The sequence below is a fragment of the Semicossyphus pulcher genome, unplaced genomic scaffold (assembly GCF_022749685.1).
Source record: "Semicossyphus pulcher isolate SPU_LCO1_2020_fin unplaced genomic scaffold, fSemPul1.0.p SCAF_25, whole genome shotgun sequence".
NCBI lineage: Eukaryota > Metazoa > Chordata > Actinopteri > Labriformes > Labridae > Semicossyphus > Semicossyphus pulcher.
Window position 1 is genome coordinate 6710535 of NW_027211699.1, and position 19807 is coordinate 6730341.

General features: G+C 40.7%; 1 protein-coding gene across 2 annotated transcripts; it reads left to right on the top strand.

Moving 5' to 3' along the window:
• The first annotated feature begins 1526 nt into the window (after positions 1–1526).
• On the top strand, positions 1527–18856 carry LOC138604327 (zinc finger CCCH domain-containing protein 7B-like). Of its 2 annotated transcripts, none has more exons than XM_069676241.1 (23): positions 1527–1742; positions 2018–2085; positions 2220–2256; positions 3795–3992; positions 7414–7572; positions 8342–8422; positions 8862–8921; positions 9047–9101; positions 9237–9397; positions 9592–10132; positions 10779–10831; positions 10923–11016; positions 11291–11452; positions 12976–13190; positions 13361–13461; positions 13647–13828; positions 14088–14173; positions 14269–14426; positions 15228–15333; positions 15512–15620; positions 17115–17251; positions 17336–17505; positions 17994–18856. In XM_069676241.1, exons 2-23 carry the CDS (start codon positions 2027–2029, stop codon positions 18172–18174), a joined length of 3105 nt encoding a protein of 1034 aa, XP_069532342.1. In that variant the 5' UTR covers positions 1527–1742; positions 2018–2026; the 3' UTR covers positions 18175–18856. The 2 variants fall into 2 exon arrangements, with proteins under 2 accessions (XP_069532342.1, XP_069532343.1); XM_069676242.1 differs by having other exon boundaries at positions 9312–9397.
• The last annotated feature ends 951 nt before the right edge of the window (positions 18857–19807 follow it).

The window sequence follows — 19807 nt, forward strand, 5'->3', positions numbered from 1 at the left end:
TATACTATGGTAATTTCCATATTTTTCATTAAGAACAAATACTAAGAACTATACTAAGTAGCTATTATTCTGGGTATGCTGAATTAAGTTTAAGTATTAAATACAATAACTATTTCATTATTATTTATAGCACTGTATCTATTTTTTTATTGATATATTTTTAATATATTAGTACAAATTATTCATTTTGTTATGAGTCTTGACATGTGAACTATCAATAGTACAAGAACTTATTCTACCTATTTAAAATAGAAAATGTATTACCCGTGAGATATTTAATTATGACTATGTCAATCACTTAAATATTTATACATTTTTTGTCATGGTGAATGTAGTCAGATTTTTCTGCGTTCTCTTTGTTTTGGTCTTTTGGCTTTTTATTGAGGATTAAATTAAACCAAATAAAACAAGGATATGCATGTTAAGAAATGAAAACTCAGGGCCACACCTTGTACCTATCATTAAAGGGCCAGTGCGGTGATTTGCAGCTGACTCTTTGATGTACTGAGTCTGCTTCCGGGAAATCGATACTCAACAGAGATTGTTAAAGCAGGCTTTCCTACCAGAAGGATTGGCTGAGTGACATCTATGATATCTGTAACCACAACTGAGTAATATTTTTAGAGCACAAACTTTTAAGTTAACTAGATAGCTTTTCCATGAATGCTAATTAACGCAGAAATCTGACTCAATTTGGGTAATAAATTGGTAAAAGAATTTGGCTACTTTTACATGGATGCGATGTCATCAGTAAATATAACTATTTTTCTTGTGTTTTGACCAAGCAATTAATTTAGTTATTAATGTTTAGCCATCCCTTCGGCATTTATTAAAATACATTTTTTTATCATGGTGAATGTAGCCCTCTTTTATGTTTTATGTTTATTTTCCTTGGCCCTTTGTATTGTTATTGAGGATTAAATGGTCCCTAAGATTTGCATGTGTGGTATCTGACCTGAGATGTGAGTTGCGTAAAGTGGCTCTTGAATGTTTTATGTAGGCGTAGTAAAATAACGGTATATGCCCTGTCTAAAATGATGTATATGATACTATAAAAATGCACAGTGAGAAGAGGACCACTCCTTATAAGTTGATGAGGCGCCTCTCGGCCTGAAAGAAAAGGGGTCTCCGTCCTAATATGGCAAGAGAAACATGCACTCACCTCGATCATATATAGGTGCATGTTGAACTGTGATTCGAGTGAGACACTATTTGGCTGAGATTGTTCTCCCAGGTATTCAAGAAGCCTGATCGATGCTGATACTTTGTAATAAAGCTACTCTTATGCAAACAAGTCGGTGTCACCGGAGGTTCTTTCATCCCCTGCACATCATTGATGTCTGAGAAACAACACATGATGGTGTAAAATAAAGAACAAAAATAAATTGTGTATGAATTCATTGCGGGGCTTGCAGAGGAAGAGAGATTTAGGCGGGGTTTACTTTATATATTCAGGAAGTGGTGCCTGAGAGACTGTACTCGGGGCCTCGACGCTCGCACCACCATTAAAGGGCCAGTGTGACGATTTGCAGCTGGCTCATGGATGTACGGAGTAGCTTCTGGGAATCGAAACTTAACAGGGAGCGTGAAGCCAGGCACGAATTCTCACCGTGTTTCCTCATCCTCGGGTCAGCGCGACCTCTCGTTTGTCGAGAGTTGTTCCGTATTTTTTCTTTCCTCGGACACGAAATGACACGGCTTTAAACTTTGCTTCGTATCAATGAACTTCCTCACTGCGCCAGGTAGGCATTATTAGTTGGCCCAGTCGCGCGCCATGAAAGCTACAGAAACATGTAGGGTCAGGGGTTTGCGTGCCCCATGTTTTGTGCAAATGAATTTCAGTAAATCAACGTGAACACAGGTTTAGTTCGGGTTTTAAAGAGGTGGTAGTTATTTTTTGTTTTGTACTGTTAAAGGAAGTGGGCGTAGGCTACACACGCCAAATTTCACAGACACCATAAAACATCAATTACTTTGCTAATCCACTTGTGGTGGTCTGTTTCCCTTTTTCCCCCAGTGAACCAGCATGGACCCCGCCAGACAGAAACGAAAGGAAGACATAAACAAAGATCTGGCATTTATACAGTAAGAGATTTTATTTTTAATTGTGCTGAATTCTGATAGAAAGTGAAACCTGCCCTGTCTCTGCATGACTCATATCCTTGATCACTAAGCTGTGGAAGTACTTTTTCTAACTATGCTTATGTCTTGTGTTCTAGGTCTTCCCTGGCTTATCCAGAGCCAGAGGGCTACCAGGTACTCACTGTTATTACAAACACAATGTTATGTCTCTCTCTGTACTCTTGCACTGTTGCTTTCATGCATGTTATGATCTACAATCACTTATAGGTGAAGTAACCGATGTCCCACTGTGCTTTCTGGGTTTTTTTTGTCCATCGTTAACCTCCTCTGTCTTTTCTTTCTACCATCTTTCCCCTCATTCCCGGCTGCATGTACTGCATGCATTTTCCCTTTTGTTCTAATCTAAGATGCAGCTTTGATTTTCACTGTCTTAACTTAGTGTTGCAGGATAGTTTCAGATTCTTTTCAGGTCTGATACAATACTCAAAATGCTACCTTTCTAATCTTTAAAACAGTTACTGCAATCACTCCTTCCATCCAAGAAAGCCCTCTTTGTGTAAATGTCCTTCAGCCATGCCAAAGTAATAAAACAGTTTCAGGAATCACAGAGAAAGAAATTCATACTCATGATGTTAGAAAAATCGATTGGTCAGCGATATGGATTTATCCACCACTTTGTTGGTTTAGACTAGAGCTTAACAGATATATCATTTGGCTCGATATCGCCCTGTCACAGATATATCGGTATCTACATGTATGTTTTTTGATATGCATCAATGTGAAAACAAATTTTTTATGAACGTATAATGCAGAAAACAATGCTTTAGAAATAGTAGCCCCTTTTACACTGCCAGTTTGAGGCGGGATTATTACGCCTCTGTTACGTTCCGTCTTCTATGTAAAACACACAGAGGCAGAATGGTGGGGCGAAGTCGTTCCGCCGGCATCGGAGGTAGTAACAGAGGCTGTTGCTTGGTCCAATGTAATGTGGCAAAGGCTGCATGACGGCGTAGCTTCATTACGACGCTGTGGCGTAACGGCAGCGTAAAAAAAGGGCTAGTGTTTCTGCACGGCACGGTTTGACTACATAGTTTAAAATACGTGCAGCACTGTTTGCAGCACATGTTGCAGATCATCACAGCTGAGCCGACGGTGGTCTGCATTTGTTGACAATGTTAAATATTCCTTTGTAAAGATGCTCGATTACATTTGGATGATCAAATCGGTGCAAACTACATAAAAAAGGTCTATTTTCAACCCAGCTCAAAAATTTGGTATCAGCCGCCATTTTTGTCGTCTTTGAGTTTTTCTCCTCTATAATCTGTCTCAAAAATCCCAAACGAGTCCTGCTGTAGTTTAGACTAAAATATACAAAGAGATCACTTCAGGGCCGGCATGCACAAAGGAATGTTTGCAATGACCAATTTATCCCAACATACACACAGGAATGTGAGTATGTTGAGACGGACCTTAACAATGTTATTTTTCCCACTTGAGCTTTTTAATTTCCATCCGTTACCCTTTTCCTTTTTTTTTTTACCTTGTTTTGTTGTACTAGATTTGCAGTTTTCTATTACAGCGTAATCATTTACCGGTTCATTTTACTGTTTAAATATTGTTGAAAATCCTACAAACAAAGTAGGAAGTTCAGTCATGATGGAGCTCAAAGTTTTTTTTAAACACATCACAAATAACCTTTTTCCTCCCTCCAGGACTTCCTGACCCACTTAGTGTGCAACCTGCTGGATGAGGGGAACGCTTTGTTCAGAGACAGCGACTGGGAGCAGGCGGTGAAAATGTTCAGCGAAGGCTTGAACGTCTCGCAGTACGCCATCCTCGAGGAGCTCCAGATCCCACAATTCCTTCTGGAGAGCCTGTATGTCAACCGGGCCGCTGCCTACCACAGTATGGTGAGATATGTTTGGACTAGTTTGACTCAGAAGCTTTGGAAGGTGTACGCAGCTGTTTGGCACAATGCAACTGTAATAAATGCCAGTAAAGCTTGTAACAAACGCTTCTCCACACCCAAACCTGATCTGTGTGTGACTCAGTCTGCTTTGCACCAGACAAGAGGAGATCAAGTGTGCATTCACACCTAAAGCCCGTTTGTTTGGTCCGAATCAAAAACCAAACTGTTACAAGGTTGCATTTTGCCTAAAGTTTGGTTTGTGTTCACACGGCAGCATTTACCAGTGGGCCAAAGGTTTTGATGCGCGAGGAAACTGCTCTCTGATTGGTCAGAATTTCCACGTGGGAAAACTCCTTGAAGTAAACAGAGAGAGAGAGCGCACACTCCTCAGTCACACTCAACACGATCAAAGACTTTAATGTTTAGTTGTCTGAGTTTTTTTTAACTTTAAACCGACTTTGTTCCACAGATCGATCGATTCCTTTGTCCTTGAGTTTGTCACTGAACAGTTTGAATAACTCCGTGTTCTGTGAAATTGTTTGGTCAGCCCATATTTCTTTGTCCTCGTCGCTCCCCCTCGTCTGTCCTCTGCTCATCTAGCTGCCTGCCTGCGTGGCTGTCTCTGCCAGTGTCAGCACCCGTTAACATCCCACAATGCACCATGTTTTGGTTTGCTTCCTGTATTTGGTCCTACTTTAAGTCCAATTATGTTCACACCTGAATCAAACTGGACCGTGGTTCATTTGGAAACGGGCCGAGGCCCGTCTTTGGGTACAAGGTCCGGTTGTTTGGTCTGCACCAGTGCCATTAAAATCTTTTATCACACTACTCGGATCAACACCTGAAGCTAACATATTTTCCAATATGAAGAAAAATACGTACAGCAACGCATTGCAAATTAATATTCCTTCCTCAAGCACATAAGGATTTGTTAAGCACAAAATGGGTTAAAATGTTCTTTAATTAAAATTAAATCACCTGCAGTTCCTTCATGTTTCCACCAGGGGCCCAAACTTTGGGAATCACAGACTTAAACAAACCTTTAACAGTGCGTGGATACATTTACATTTACCTCTGGTGGGTGGGGTACCATTTTGTTGCGCTTTAGTTTGTGATTGAGAAGCACAGCTGTTCAGTCTGACTGGGTCTTTGTTAGCTGTTAGTCGTTATGATTTAGTTCCTGTAAAGTCTCAGAGTCTGAGGCTGACCTAGCGTTAAGCAGAAGAGTCGTGATACAACGCAGCGTATCTCCCCACGCACAGACTGTTTCACTCACACAGGCTGACGGCCTTCAGCAGTACGATAAGAGTCATGGGGAGATGTTTTAGCTTTGGTTCAAGGGAAGGCCGAGAAAGTATGTGGAGGAACTCAGGAGTTAGTCTTAGAGACGTAGATTAGAGTACAAGCAGTGGGAGGATAATTCAGAGCAGGATAACGCTGATTCTTCCTTTCGGTCCAGACTGAAACATCACAACAGGAGACATTCATGGTCCCCCGAGGATAATTATTTCTGATTTTATTGATCCCCTGACTTTTCCTCAAGAGCAACCATGAGATTGACATTTAGTTCAATTCTGTAACTATCTAAGTGTTGTGTTGCATGAATTACCATGACATTTCCCAAATATTCATGGTCCCAAGAGGATGAATCATATTTTTGGTGATACCCTGACTTTTCCTGTAGTGCCATCACGAGAATATTTTATGAATTGCTGTCAAAACTTGTAGATATTAATTGTCCCTAGAGGATGAATCCGAATGATGTTGGTGACTTTTCCCATAAGGGCCAACATAACAATAACAATAACTTCATTTATCCCCAAACGGAAATTCAATTGCCTGGCAAGAATTATAAAGTCTGATGGCTGTGGGAACAAAAGATCTTCTATATCTCTCCGTCCTGCAGCGAAGAGAGGAGCCGTCCACCACCGTTGTTTCTTTGGTCCATCGAGGTGTCATGAAGCGGATGATCTGTGTTGTTTAGAATGGCCTCAGCCTTCTTCACATGATTGAAGTCTCCTGATATTAAAAGTGCCCCAGGATGTTGTCTTGGTACATAGTATGGTCGCATACCAACACATCTTCTCCTTGACAGCAACACGAGCAGGATTACACCATCTCTGGTTCATGAATAAAGCCAGACCCCCTCCTTCTCTCTTGCCTCTAGCTTTAGCATCTGACTGTATGAGACTCCAGCGTGGATCTACCTGGCTTCACTCTGAGATGTTTTGATTCAACCAGGTTTCAGCAAAACACAGAACACTGCACTCACGGTATACTTTCTGAGCCTTCGCCAAGCTATCTACAGCTCATCACCTTTGTTGGGCAGAGAGGTGACACCTCCCGTAAGAGAAAGCACCTCTCCATCTCAGCGGTAATAGGGTGGCATCCTCCAGCTCCGTTTCAATGAAAGAAGCTCTTCTCTTGAACTCTTCTCCCCACATAAATATCCATCAGCAGTTGATGATAAAAATACAACAAAAATAAAGTAAAGATTCAGAGAAATTCAGACCTGCCAGACTTTGCTGCTACCAGTTGAAGCGCATGTTCGGTTTAGAGTGAAATTTCAGCTTTTGGATCGTGACTATGCTAACAAAAAGTTAGCATGTTAGTTAGCTAACATTTTAGTGTGGCTGTCTTCTTTGCTGGTAAAATGTAACCTAAAGTTCTTCTCAATTATGATGGGTGTTTGTCATTTGAGTATTTTCTACACTAAAGAATTTTTTTATTTTTGAGCTAGAAATAATCTTAAAAAGTAATGAAGTCAGGCTGGTGATCATCCCACTGAGGCTGTCATGGGTTAATGTGGCTGTCCAAAGGTGGATGAAAGTGTCCTCTGTTATCAAGCCAAGCTGAATGTTGACAGACGGTCAACACAGATATTGTATTAAAACGTAGCACAACATTTCTACTCTAGATTATATGAAGCGTATTTCAGTAAGAATGTAAAAGGTCTGGTTTTTATCCTCAATATATTAAGCTGACACTGCTATGAGCAAAAATCAAACTGCTAGAATTTGAGAACCTTTTAACCTTTGACCTTTAAAACATACCCATGCATGCACGATAGACTCTGTCTATAACTGGGAATTTTTGTTTCCTCAACTCCGCTGCTTCTACAAACAACACAGATCTGATTCATTACCTCTGAAGAATTTGACCTGCACTAAATCTTTAGGACGCGTTTATCATCAGCACCAAACCACCAAGCTTAAACCTGCATACCAGAGAACACTGTCCAGTTGTTTCAGGGTCTGTGACCTGATATTTATGACTTTAAGTATGTTGTCTGAATCACAACCAGACATTGGGGAGTGTGTCTGCTATTTATTTGTCTATTAGTTTACCTTAACTGTCTCATATTCAGTGTTCCTAATTTTAATTTTTACGACCACATCCTTTAATTTTATCTACTTTCACAGGGGGATTTCGATCGAGGCGTGGCGGACTGCGACAGAGCTCTCAAAGTGTGCAAGGAAAGCCACAAGGCTCTGTACAGGAAGGCGCTTTGTTTGAAGGAGCTGGGGAAGTACAGGGAGGCCTACAACTGCACCACAGACCCTCTGCTCATGAGTCGTCCGGTAAAGACGGGAGAGAAGTGGGAGAGTCGGGGCTAATAAATCTGAGAAAGTGCTGTCAGAGGGGCCGAAATGTAAACTCCCTGTAGTCATAAAGTGAACAGGTGCAATGTCATATTTACACACTGTGTCAATTGAGCTCATGAAAGAAGTAAGCAAAACTATTTGAGCTTTTTCCTCAGATAAATCAATTTGACAGAAATAAACTCATTTTTAGCCATGCTAGCAGCTGCTAATTCTAATGTAGAACTAATGACCTTTCCTTCAACCTCAGTTCTGATTTTTCATGCGTTTGGGGTAATAAGCAAATGTTAGCATGCTAACATGTTGAGCTACGACAGTGTTCATGGTAAACATAGTATTTTAACACCATCTAAACATATAGTATGACAGTGTTGTCATTAGAAAAGTGTTTATGTGCCAATTTAAGCGCATCTCAAAGCACAGCTGTGGCTGAGCACCTCACAGAGCCACTAGCATAGCTGTACATGCTAACGTTGTTTTCTCAAGCTGTTAGCCACATTTGCTAGCATAGTTGCTGTAGTTTGCTTAGCTTTCATATAGACACCAATATTAATAACATAGTATCCCTGAAAGCTTTTAATTTTGTCGTCAAAACTTCAAATATGTGTCTATTATATGTTTTGTATTGGAGGAACGCTAAAATATGAACAATTTTAAAGCTGTTTAATTTTAGCATTGGTTAAACAAACAGTATAGTTAAGCCAGTGCGTTGGTTTCATTTGTTCTTTTTCTGTTTGACTCTTGACAGGACATGAAGGTGAGTGAGCTCGCTCAGGAGCTGGCCATCAATCTGGGACTAAAAATTAGAAAACCTTATGTCAGCGGGAAGGTTGGTGAAATGATTTATTGTTTAATATTTGTACACTGAGTAATGCAAAGGAATGATGTTTAAGGATTTTCTCACTCGTCAGCTCTTAAACGGTCGTTCACAGATACAATCTTAAATCTTGGTGACTTAAATTGTATCAACAAGCATCATAACTATTTTTATTCTAGTTTATTAAATACCTTAAAATTCTTGCGTACATTCAATTACTGCTAAATGAACTGACTTCAGATCTAGATGACAGATTCTGCCTTTCAGTCTGCGTCACCAGGATAGATAAAATAATGTTTTCATACCTGTATGTTCCTATTGAGATTAATGTTGTTCTTATTAGTTCCTGGCAAACTTATAAGATATATATAGAGATTGATGTGGAATTAATAAAACGTTACCAAAGCATATTCAATGTGGTTTAAACCATCAGTTATTTTGTCTTTCTCAGGAGGATGCACTCATCACAAGTGAAACAAATGGAAACATGACTGCTGAAGCCATCAAGCCTGTTGGTCCACCTTTCCTACCATATGTTATACATATGTTTCTCCTGTTTGACTCTTTAACTCAACCTTTCAGACTCTTTTATTTGTGATTTATTGTACTCAATTATTTTCTGCTTCCCGTTTGCAGGTGTCGGCGGCTCCTTTAGGAAACGGGCTGAATCCTCTGAGTGCCTTTGCTCCAGGTATCGAGTCTTAACTTTATCAAAATATTATTTTAGTGACAAAAAAAACCGACCTCATGTGCATGACCTCGTGTGCAAATTCAAGTACAATACGATCTAAATGAATCGCCCCCCCCCCCCCCTGCTTCCATTCAGTCAGTTTTCCCAGCATGCCCCAGTCCTCCCTTCCCTTCACAACTCCCAGTTACCACCAGCCTGCTTCCTCTGTAGTACCGGACATGTTGGACACTTTGGAGGACTCGGAGCTGATAGGAGACGACTTGGACAGACTCCTCGACGAGCAGGAGCCAACTGAGGTCAAATCTGTGTCATTGTTTGTCCATGCAGACAAGTTAACTTAATATTGTTTCTAAAACTTACACTCAAATCATTTATTCATCAGTGTTTGAGAATATAAATTATGTTAAGACTGTATTTTTTAAGAGCAGTAGAATTAACTTCTAATATCTTAATTAACTTAATAACTTAATCTTCTCTCTGTGTTTTCCAGACTCACACCCCGGCAGCCTTCTCCGTCCCCATCACACACACAGTTCCTTATGTCCTGCCCGCCCCGACACCACGGCTGCCCCCGGCCTTCTTCAGCTCCACCGCCAGTCAAATCCAGTCACTGGACCCCTTTTCAGGCGGTGCCTGCTGCATCGATATTTCCACACTGGATGCCCTCAACAACCTCCCGACTTCTGGACTTGCAGCTTGTGCCGGCGCTTCAAACGTAGAACCGACCCCCGCAGTGCTGGACTCTCTGGATGGCCTTGATTCACTGGATGACATCTTAGATTTAGCTGCTGAGCATGAGTCCACAGCAGCACGGGAGGGAGGGGAACAGAGCCTCGATCCCTCTGAGATTCTCCCCGATCCAGGGGGTCGGAGAGTTGATGTCCCTAAAGCCGGTCTGAGAGCTGTGGATCAGCTCGAATCCCTCGATGCCCTGGACATGTTTCCCTCTGTGGATGGTGTCGTGTCAGCTCTGCCAGCAGTCTCTATCGGGGGAACAGGCCTGGACTCGCTCTCTGATTTCGGCTCAACAGGTAAACAAGATTCATTCAATCCAATTCAGATGTGCAAAGAGAATCTACACACATTTAGTTATTCGACTTGTTATCCTGGCTGCTGCGACAGCATAAAACAATAACTATTAGAAATCACTGCTGACACAAACATCAGTAACAAGTAAGTTTACAGTAAAAGATGCCCCGAGATTATATGACATGCAGACCTCAGGGGATTAATATGTGAACATCAAAGAGTTTGACGTAAAAGACTTTGCGCGTGCAGGGAAACGAACTGATCGGTCAAATTTGCTAAAAGGTTGTGGTAACTGGTTGAATTTGCAGGAATGTAACTTTGCAACTTCCTGGAGGGACTGTTTGTCATCACATGAGAATGTACCTGAAACCAGTTGATTTTTTGGGAGGCTAATTGTTTGTTATCATAAAATTGTTGTGGCATTATAGGCAGTATCGAGGTTACCTGTTGTCCTTCAGATTTTGACGCGTTGCACAAGAAAAGTATTAAGGTGCAATGGGAAATTAGGATAAAGAAAATAAAGTAAAAGCAGTTACCTTCTTAAAATGTAAACAACTTAAATAAGTGTTTCCCTTTTAAAAGACAGCAATCCTGTTTGTACACTTTAGAACGTCTTTACATTATTTATTTTCTCTTCTTGCTCTTCAGGCTCCCACGCTGCTGCAGCTCCTGTCATGCGTTCTCCAAAGAACAACTACAAAGTAAGACTGATTGTCGGCTCGTGTTACCTGCTCTGTTTCCGTCTGTTTTGTAAGCAGTAACTAAAATATTTGTCTCATTTTTACAATAAAGGAAAAGAAAAACCAAGTGCTGCCTGCAGCTTCTCACCCCCTGTCCTCCTCACACGAGTTCCTGCAGGCCTGCTCTACATGTTTCCCTCGGCAAGGTACAAAAACAGTCCAGCTCTGTCTCATATAAACTGTAGTGTGGAGAGAAATCACAATGGTCCTGCTGCAGGTGATGGATTTATTATCCAGACAGGTTGTTGCACTTTTATTTTCAATGTTTTGACCAAATGTGCATCCTGTTTTAACTTGACTTTCAAAATTCGAACATTTTGAGACCTTCACAGATCCAATCGGAAAGTACACTTCTACTTAATAGTCCTACTGAGTAACTTCAATTTCTAAAAATAACCCTTCCCCGACTTCTGCTTTCAGGTAAAGGGGTTTATACTTTTGTTCACAAGCCAATGCTGGACCACGTCTGTGTGGGAGACATCCTGTTGTGCAGGCGAAAGGCGGACTGCCCCTTAGAGTGGACCAGAGTGCGACCGCTTCCCTCATGGAACTCCTTCACTGGGCCGTTTGTGCTATGCCGGGGTAAGAAGTGCAAAAGTGTTTTCCCTAGCTGTTGTACATGAAAAGAAATTACCACCATTAACATTAGCATGTTAGCATTTAGCTAAAAACACCTGCAGTACCTGAGCAGAGCATCACAGAGCTGCTAGCATGGCTTAGGACTCTTAGTCCAGCCAAAACTACCATTTAAAAAAAGTTTTTCTTACTTTTGTATGAGCTTATAACAATATTGCATTCAGGTTTGATACGTGTTGAGGAAATTCGTGAAGCTTGACAAGCCAGAAATGAAAGACTCAGGTGGCTTAAGTTGAAGAGTTGATATAACTTGATCAAGGAGAAGTGACAGAAACAAAACACTTGGAGGTGTAGTGTAATGCCATGCAGTGTCCTGGAAGCTTTCGATGTTGCGGACAAATAGGTGAAATTCCGGTCAAATATGATCTGCATTTATTTAGCTTAAAACAGTTGATAGGCAGGCTTTATCGGCACTGTCCATGTGCATGTGCACTCTCTCTCTTCCTGAGAGAGTGCAGGATGTATACATACTAATTAGAGATAGACCGATATGGTTTTTTAAGGGCCAATACCGATTATTAGTAGTCAAGGAGGCCGATAACCGATATTTGGAGCCGATATTCATTTGCAGTAAAAGTGAAAATATTGGTGTCAAAAGTTTGAATAATACAAACTCCAACACTTAAGCATATGTTTATTAAACAAACGAACAAAAAGCGCAGGGAGTTCCCAGGGTCAGCAGCATCTCTTATAAAGTTAACTGAAAATTTAAATAAATAAATTAATAACTTCCTGAAGTTTTATTAAGTAAATATAACAAAGTTAAATAAAATTTGCAAAGAAATGAACTTTTTCTCCTCTCCGCCGTGTGTGTGAGCACTCTGCATGCACAGCTTTCACTGCTGATTGGCTGTTACCTGTCCCATGGCTCTGCATGTAACCAATCAGTGCTGTGGGTGGGACAATGCTGGAGACAGAGTAGTGACTGCAGACAGAGAGGCGCGGCTGCATCAGAGCCAAAATAACCCAGTTTTAAATTGATCTCTTATCGGCCGTCGGATTAAAAAAGAAAAGAGAAAAAAAAAAAGGCCTATGCCGATATGCGTCAAAATGCCGAATATCGGCCCGGCCGATAATCGGTCTATCCCTAATACTAATATTAGTTAATATAGACACAAGTCTCAGGTGTACAGAAAGGCTAATGTGAGGCTGGAGCCGCTCTGTCCCGAACAACAGATAACTTGAAGGTCGTATACAGGACCAGTGACCATCTTCATTATGCACATTTACTCCTGTATTGTGGGGGATTCAGGAAGTAACCAGAGCCTTGTGAGTGCTTTTTTACAGGCAAAATAATGATGCCAAATATTTATTCTTAGCTCGCTTTGCCACTTTGACCTCTTTTAATAGGTCAGAATGCAATGTCACTTTCTCACTACTGAGAATAAAAGGGCTGCCCAGTTAAAGACCGAACTTGAGAAAGAGTGAGTACGCCACACAGGCTCATGGTTTTTTCTCCGTGTGTCCAGAGCTGCTGAAGTCCGGGGATGAAGGCCTCTGTAAGTACGGAGAGAAATGCAATTTCGCCTTCAACCAGCTGGAGATCGATGTCTGGATGGAAGAGAGGAAGGGGACGCTGGACAGAACGCTTCTGTTTGCCACAGCAGCTGTCAAACTGGACCCTGTGAACAGCATCATACGACTATTACAGGAAAATAAGGGCATCTACGTGTTCCTCTGTCAGGTCAGTCTGCTCTTTTACACTTTTAATGGAGAGGACAGCTGAAGAGCGACAGGGAGAGTGGGGATGACGTGCACCAAATGATAGATACATTCATTGATAGTATTCTGTTGGGACAGCGATGTCTGTGTTTCTTTTAATGTCTCCTCTAATTTGTGTCTCTGCCTCTTTAGGAATGCTTTGACAATAAACCTAGAATCATCAGTAAGCGCAGCAGAGACAATCACACCGTATGCTCAAACATGGATGTTCACCACAGCTTTGACGCCAATAAGTAAGTGTTTAAACAAAATAAAAAGACAGAGATAGATTGGGGGTTGGGATTGAAGCACGAGAAGAGAGGAATATATACATCAAAGAAAATAAACTAAACAACAAGAGGATAGTTTGAAATACACCATTAAGAATATAAAAATATATAGAAAACTACGATTCACATTCTCCCCCTGTGCCCGTCAGGTGTTTGGCGTTTGTGGTGAGGACCCACAGCGTGACCTACAAAAAAGTCCGTCCGCTGAGCCTCCTGTGCCACTTGGATTTATGCCGACAGGCTATCAGGAACGTCTGCCAGAGAGAGGACAACTGCCATTACGCCCACTCCGTCATAGAGGTCAAAACCTGGAGGGTGCAGCGGGACACAGGTGCAGTCTGTCGCACACGTGCAGGGAAAATAGTCGAAACAAGAAACATCAAACACTAAACGGGTATAAGCCTTAGCTGACGGTGAGATGGCAATATATAAGGTGTTTATTAGAACAGGCGAGGCTGTAAACACAAGGCATGGCTGTAGTTAGGATGATAATACCAATGTCAATACTGTGCTGCTGGTGCTGGTGTTTCCCCCTCTCTAATTACCTTTTACATATAAAACATCTATCTGTATTTTTGTGTTGTTTACAGGAATCAGCCCAGAGGAGATTGTGAAAGTATCTACAAAGTATAACGAGAAGCAGGAGCAAAACTCAAAGCAACTGAAAGCAAAAAGAGTAAGCAAACACTTTGTTTTATTCTTAAATGATTCTTAAAGTCATCAAGAAAGAAGAAATATTGTTTAATGTGTATCAAATTTTCTTTTAAACAGGTGTCGTCTGGAGATGGAGGGAACAAATCAAAAGGAGGAGCAGCTGGGAAGAGTCTTAACATGAAGATGAAGTTTGCCTGTGTTCAGTGCTGGCAGGGCCGCCTGGTCAGTGAACCAGACAAAGTCCTCAAGTACTGCAATGCCAAGGCCAGGCACACGTGAGTACAATTATTGTTCCTTTCATAGACCGTATAAAAAGATGGACGCTTGACAGCTCCCGAAAAGTGAAGCCAAACCCTCTCTATCGCCCCCTGCTGACTGGCTGCAGTATAGCTCATAAAGCCCGCCTCCTCCATGTTAACAGATGGGACATGAGGCAAACTATAAAATCAAAATACACGTCAAATAAATGTTTCTCAAACATGGTTTCTGTCATTATAGTTAGTTATTATCGTGCTGATTTACGTCCAAGTGTTTGTTTTTTTGACAAGTTTACTTTTAATTAGTTATCTGATGCTATAAAAAGGGGGTGTGTCCTCATGATTGACAGCTCTCTTGACAAATGGGGCTCCTGCGGCGTTCTGTTCCCGAGTAGCAGAGTAGAGGAGGAACGGCGAGAGGAGACGTAACTAACACTAACACTACAGTCATTGAACTTTCCATAAGCGTGAATATCTGCAACACAAGAAGGTGTTCTGCTGCAGGCTGAGCCCACCTGAGAATTTTTTTGTTTTTTTTAAAGTTAAATGTGTGCTTTGGAAAGCAGAAGGGTCAGTACGTCAAAACCGCAGCTCCACCAGCCGATCTCTATTACACAGACTCTGGCTCCAAATACGCAAGATGGCAGCGCCCACTTCCGGGGGCATTTTGGCTTTTGTACAATGAGAGTTGATAGAGATGCGTCGGCCATCTTTATATGCAGTCTTTGGTTCCTATACAAGTCTGGGAAGCATTTATTTATCCATAAAACAGCTATGTCGTTTTCAGCTTCTGTCCTCCTCTTGTGTCCTCGTCTTCAGGTGGACTAAAGAGAGATCTGTACTGCTGGTCAAGTCTGTAGAGAGAAGTAAATGGGTTCAGGTCCGACCGCTGCCACATGCCAAGAACTTCCCTCTGAACTATGAAGTAGGTCTGCTCTCCTGTGTTGATGACAAATAATCTTCCACAATTATCTACTTTGTATTTCTGTCCATGTGTTTTGTTTATCTGGTGCTTTAAAGATAAAACTTGAAAGTTTGCCTGTTGGTAGTTTGTACAGCACATTGCGGCGTGTGTTTAACAGCTTCACGATTTCTCCTGGCAGCTTTGTGCCCAGATTTTGAGGCACGGGAAATGTAGCTATCCTGGGAAATGCACCTTCGCTCACAGCCAGGAAGAGAAGGACATGTGGATGTATATGAAGAATAACGATAGTGAGTTACAAAAATAACTGCTTTTGGAAGAATACTCCTCTAATTTTGCTTCACACTACTGTAACACTGTCAGATTCTCAAAGGGCAGTTTGAACAAAACAAGATTAAAGTCGTTGCAGCAGTCCTACATTACCCAAAATGCTACATAACCACCAACAGATCAGTAGGGACATGACCACATTCACACAGCAGCCATGTTTCTCTAATGTCACACTCAAATGCTGTTAAAATATCAGACAATTTACAGTGAATATCCAAAGGGAATTCTTCCATATTTCAAGTTTAAACAACATATTTGATAACCTATTAGCTATAGTTAGCGATAAATGCTAATGTTAGCGTGTAGTCACTACTAGCTAATACTACACTTAGCTAGAAGGTAGCTAAAAGCTAATATAACCATTTCCTAGTTTTACACGATACAATAGGAAAAGCCTAAATTCCCTGCTAACGTAATGTTAGCTAGCCCTGGTTTAATGCTAGCGTTAGCTCTTGTTTGTCGTTAGCTTATAGATCAAATATGTTGTTTACTTGGAAATATGGTCCAATGTCCCTCCAGATTTTTTGTTTCATTAATCTAGAAGTAGTGAAATGCTAACAATTTGTAAGATTTAAAACCTGAAACAAAACAGAACAACATCACAACAGCAATTGACCGCCGTGGGAATATGGTGAATTTGAAGGGGTAGCAGCTAATGTAGACTAAAGATGAAGAGTAGGACACACAGGTCTGGTAAATAGTTTTCTTTCTGACTCTACTCCCACAAATTATTTTCAGCCCTAACCTACACTGACTCGAGGGACGGCAACTGATGCAATTAATCAGATTTCACACAACTTCCTCTGAAGCAACAAACGGCTTTTTACAATTTTCATTCATACATTCATAGACTTCAGTGTGTTAAATTGGTGTAGTTCCCGTTTGTATCCCACTGCAGTCTAGTTTTTATAAAATAAGGGGTAGATCAAGATAAAAAGTAAAAGCTACCGAACACAACAAAACTGCTGTTTGAAGAGCTACTAGTGTGTTAGTGTTAGCTTTGAGTTAAACGCTAACATCAGCATGCTAATATGCTCACAAGGACTACACTAACATTTTGATGTTGAGCAGGTCTCATGTTTACAATGTTTAAGGTATTTTCTCTTAAAAGTACTGGACAAAGAAAACTTTCTACATGATTATGGCACTAGGAGAATATCTTATGTTGAACTCTGACTTCAAAAGTTTATCATTTTTTATCATTTCTGTCTTCAGTATTTGAAAGAAAATAACCACCAAGGGACAGAGCAGCGTCTAGTCGAGTATATTGTAATTATATATTGCCAGCTGTTGTTTATCTCAGCTTGAGACACATATGGCTTGGAAATGTTGTTAAAATGCTCAGACAATTGGACAGAAATCTAATTGCTGCAAACTGTTCGGACCCTATTTGTAGACCTCCTCTCTCTCTCTCTCTCTCTGTCATCCTTTAATTTTTTTCTTTTTGCCTGTAGTGCCGTATATGCAGCAGATATATGACTTGTGGCTCTCATTATCCACCAACAACCACCAAGCCGATGGAGCCACGTTAACCCAGCCTGTCCCTGAAGAGAAATACATCGTAATGCCAACTGACTACGCTGAACCAATGGTGGGTATACATTTGGTTTTCAGTTCAGTTCAATCAAATCAAAGGCTCAGCTGCTACTATAATTCTTCCTTTTTTGTGTTCCAGAGCGGCTTCCACTGCCGTCTGTGTGGTAAGCACAGTAACAGTGAGCGGCAGTGGCAGCAGCACATCTCCACCGAGAAGCACAAAGACCGAGTGTTCAGCTGTGAGGGAGAGGATGAAGCTCTGACGTGGAGCTACCGTTTCCCCGGCAGGTGCTTTAAACTCTGCTCAAAGTAAGACCCTCTCCTGGATCAGATTGTTATTGTCGGTCAGTAGTCAGTTAAAGAAACATTAGTTGTTGTTTGTTTGATTTGCAGGACTTGTCCACTAAAGTATTGGCAACAGTTATAATAATATTTCAGTTGTGTTACTCTTTAACTGCTCTGATAATACACTTTGCAACTGTTTTTCCTATTTACAATTGGTCAAAATAAGTTAATAATAATTTGTCAAAACATTGATACAAATTGTCATAAAAATAGTACACATTTAAAACAGAGAATAAAACAATCTTAAAGCCATGTTGTGCTGCCCTCCAGTGGTCAAAATCAATCATGCACGTTTAAAAATTCTTGTAACGAGAAGAACCATCAGTACTTAACATGTCGATATAACCTCCATAAAGAACTAATTAACTTGAATTAATACGTAGTCAAAACGTAACCTGAACACAAAATCTTAATATACTGATGAAACTTTTTACGCCATGTTGTATTGATAGGCTGGACAGCGACTGTCCTGACGGTGTGAGCTGCGACTACGCCCACAGCCCGGAGGAGCTGCAGGAGTGGACCGACAGACGGGATTTCCTGCGACAGAAGTTGGCCAAAGCCAGGGAAGACATGCTCATCATGCCCGATGAGTTTGACTTTGGAAAATTCAACTTTCTACTTCAGGACTGAGAAGATTTTTCGAGCTATTTTTACAACTGCCAAACTTGCATTTCAGGGTATTCAGAGCTTTCAGACCAAAATCAGTAGCTAGCAGTGTGTTTAATTTGGCAAAGGATCGTATGAAAAATAATGAAGCACTTTTTATTTGCATTCCCAAAAATGCCAAATACTTTTTTTTACTTTTACTTGTAGTTAGTTCAGCTACATCGTTGGTCAAAAGGGCTTGTATCGCGAAGTAAGGCTCACGTTGGTGCCACGTAGCATATTCAAACACATCGTTCATCACAGAGTATTCATAATGGGTTCATATTTAACCAAACCTGCAACCTTTTGCTTTTTACACATCATTTTGTTTTGTCTGTGTTCATCTGTGCAGGGATCGCAGTATTATTCAGACTGCAGTTAGTCCTAAGTTTCCGAAGAGAGGGATTGTTCAAAGCCTTACTTAAACAGAAATAAAATTGGTCATGCTCAGATGGGATTTGTATTCAGCCAAAGTTGTGTGTGGTTGTTTGTATTTCAGGTGGAGCATGTTTGTTGTTCTGGTTCATATTATATTCATCATCAGAGAAGGCTTTTGCCATATTGACCAAAAAGACTAATAATTACGTTTAATGTTTATTGAAATGCATAACAGAAATACTTTGAAAAAAGGAACATTTGAGCAGAACATCCTCGCTGCTTGTTTGTGTTTTGTGCTTGATACTACACGGTGTGAAAAAGAAGAATCCAGACAAGACAACAAAAACGACTTGGGGATAAAAACGCAATAAATGTAAAAATAATAATAAAATGACACGAGGTATTAAGCTTGTACTTACCTCACAAATATTATTTTAAAGGCTATTTAAGCCTGTTTAGAGTTTTTCTCCCCTACTATTCAGAAATTAATATTGTCCTTTTTACGCTACAACCCTTATTAACAGCTCTAACTCTTTACTTAATCAAATAAGAGTTTATATTAAAATATAATGATGAGTTTTTATATGGATATGGAATTAAAACAACCATTGATTAACTTATAAACCAAATTAAACACTCACGTAGCCCAATGTTTTACAAGTACTTCTACCTTCTGTAATATAAGTTCGAAATAGCTTACAATGCTATTTATAAGACTCTTACTGGAATATGACTTCTGATTTCTAATACGTCTCCCAGTGCTGACCAACAGCCACATCAAAACATAATAAAATAATAATATAATAAATATGTAGAATCACGTACAGATGCAAATGTTCTGTGTGAGGTAATAAAAGTAAAACTTAGGAGACTGCTACCCAATAATATCTTTAAATACTGGACTTATAACTTGGATTTTAACAGTGTGATGTTGCTTGTTAGCCTTCCTTACTCTCTAATACTTACCACCTGTCAAGTGCAGTTCTCAATCGCGTCACTAGGTGGCGTGGAGCACTTGGTTGTACCTGACCTCGAGCCTCCCACAAGCTTGCACGTGTCTCCATGCGTGGAGACAAATGTGCTCTGCAGAACAGGTTTGTTGTTGTTGTTATCGCCCACTGCGTCCTGATAGGCCCTGCGCTTTGACTGACAGGCGCGTGCCCAAATTCCATCCACTTACAGGGCTGTAGGGGGCGTGGCCTCCTGCTCATTTCAATACAAGTTGTTAGGACACATGCAG

Bases quoted from the DNA above. Each gene is read 5' to 3' on its own strand.
- LOC138604327 (XM_069676241.1), top strand. From the start codon at position 2,027: ATGGACCCCGCCAGACAGAAACGAAAGGAAGACATAAACAAAGATCTG. The intron at 9,398-9,591 runs GTCAAATCTGTG...TGTGTTTTCCAG, and splicing joins ACGAGCAGGAGCCAACTGAG to ACTCACACCCCGGCAGCCTT. The intron at 13,829-14,087 runs GTGCAGTCTGTC...TGTTGTTTACAG, and splicing joins GAGGGTGCAGCGGGACACAG to GAATCAGCCCAGAGGAGATT.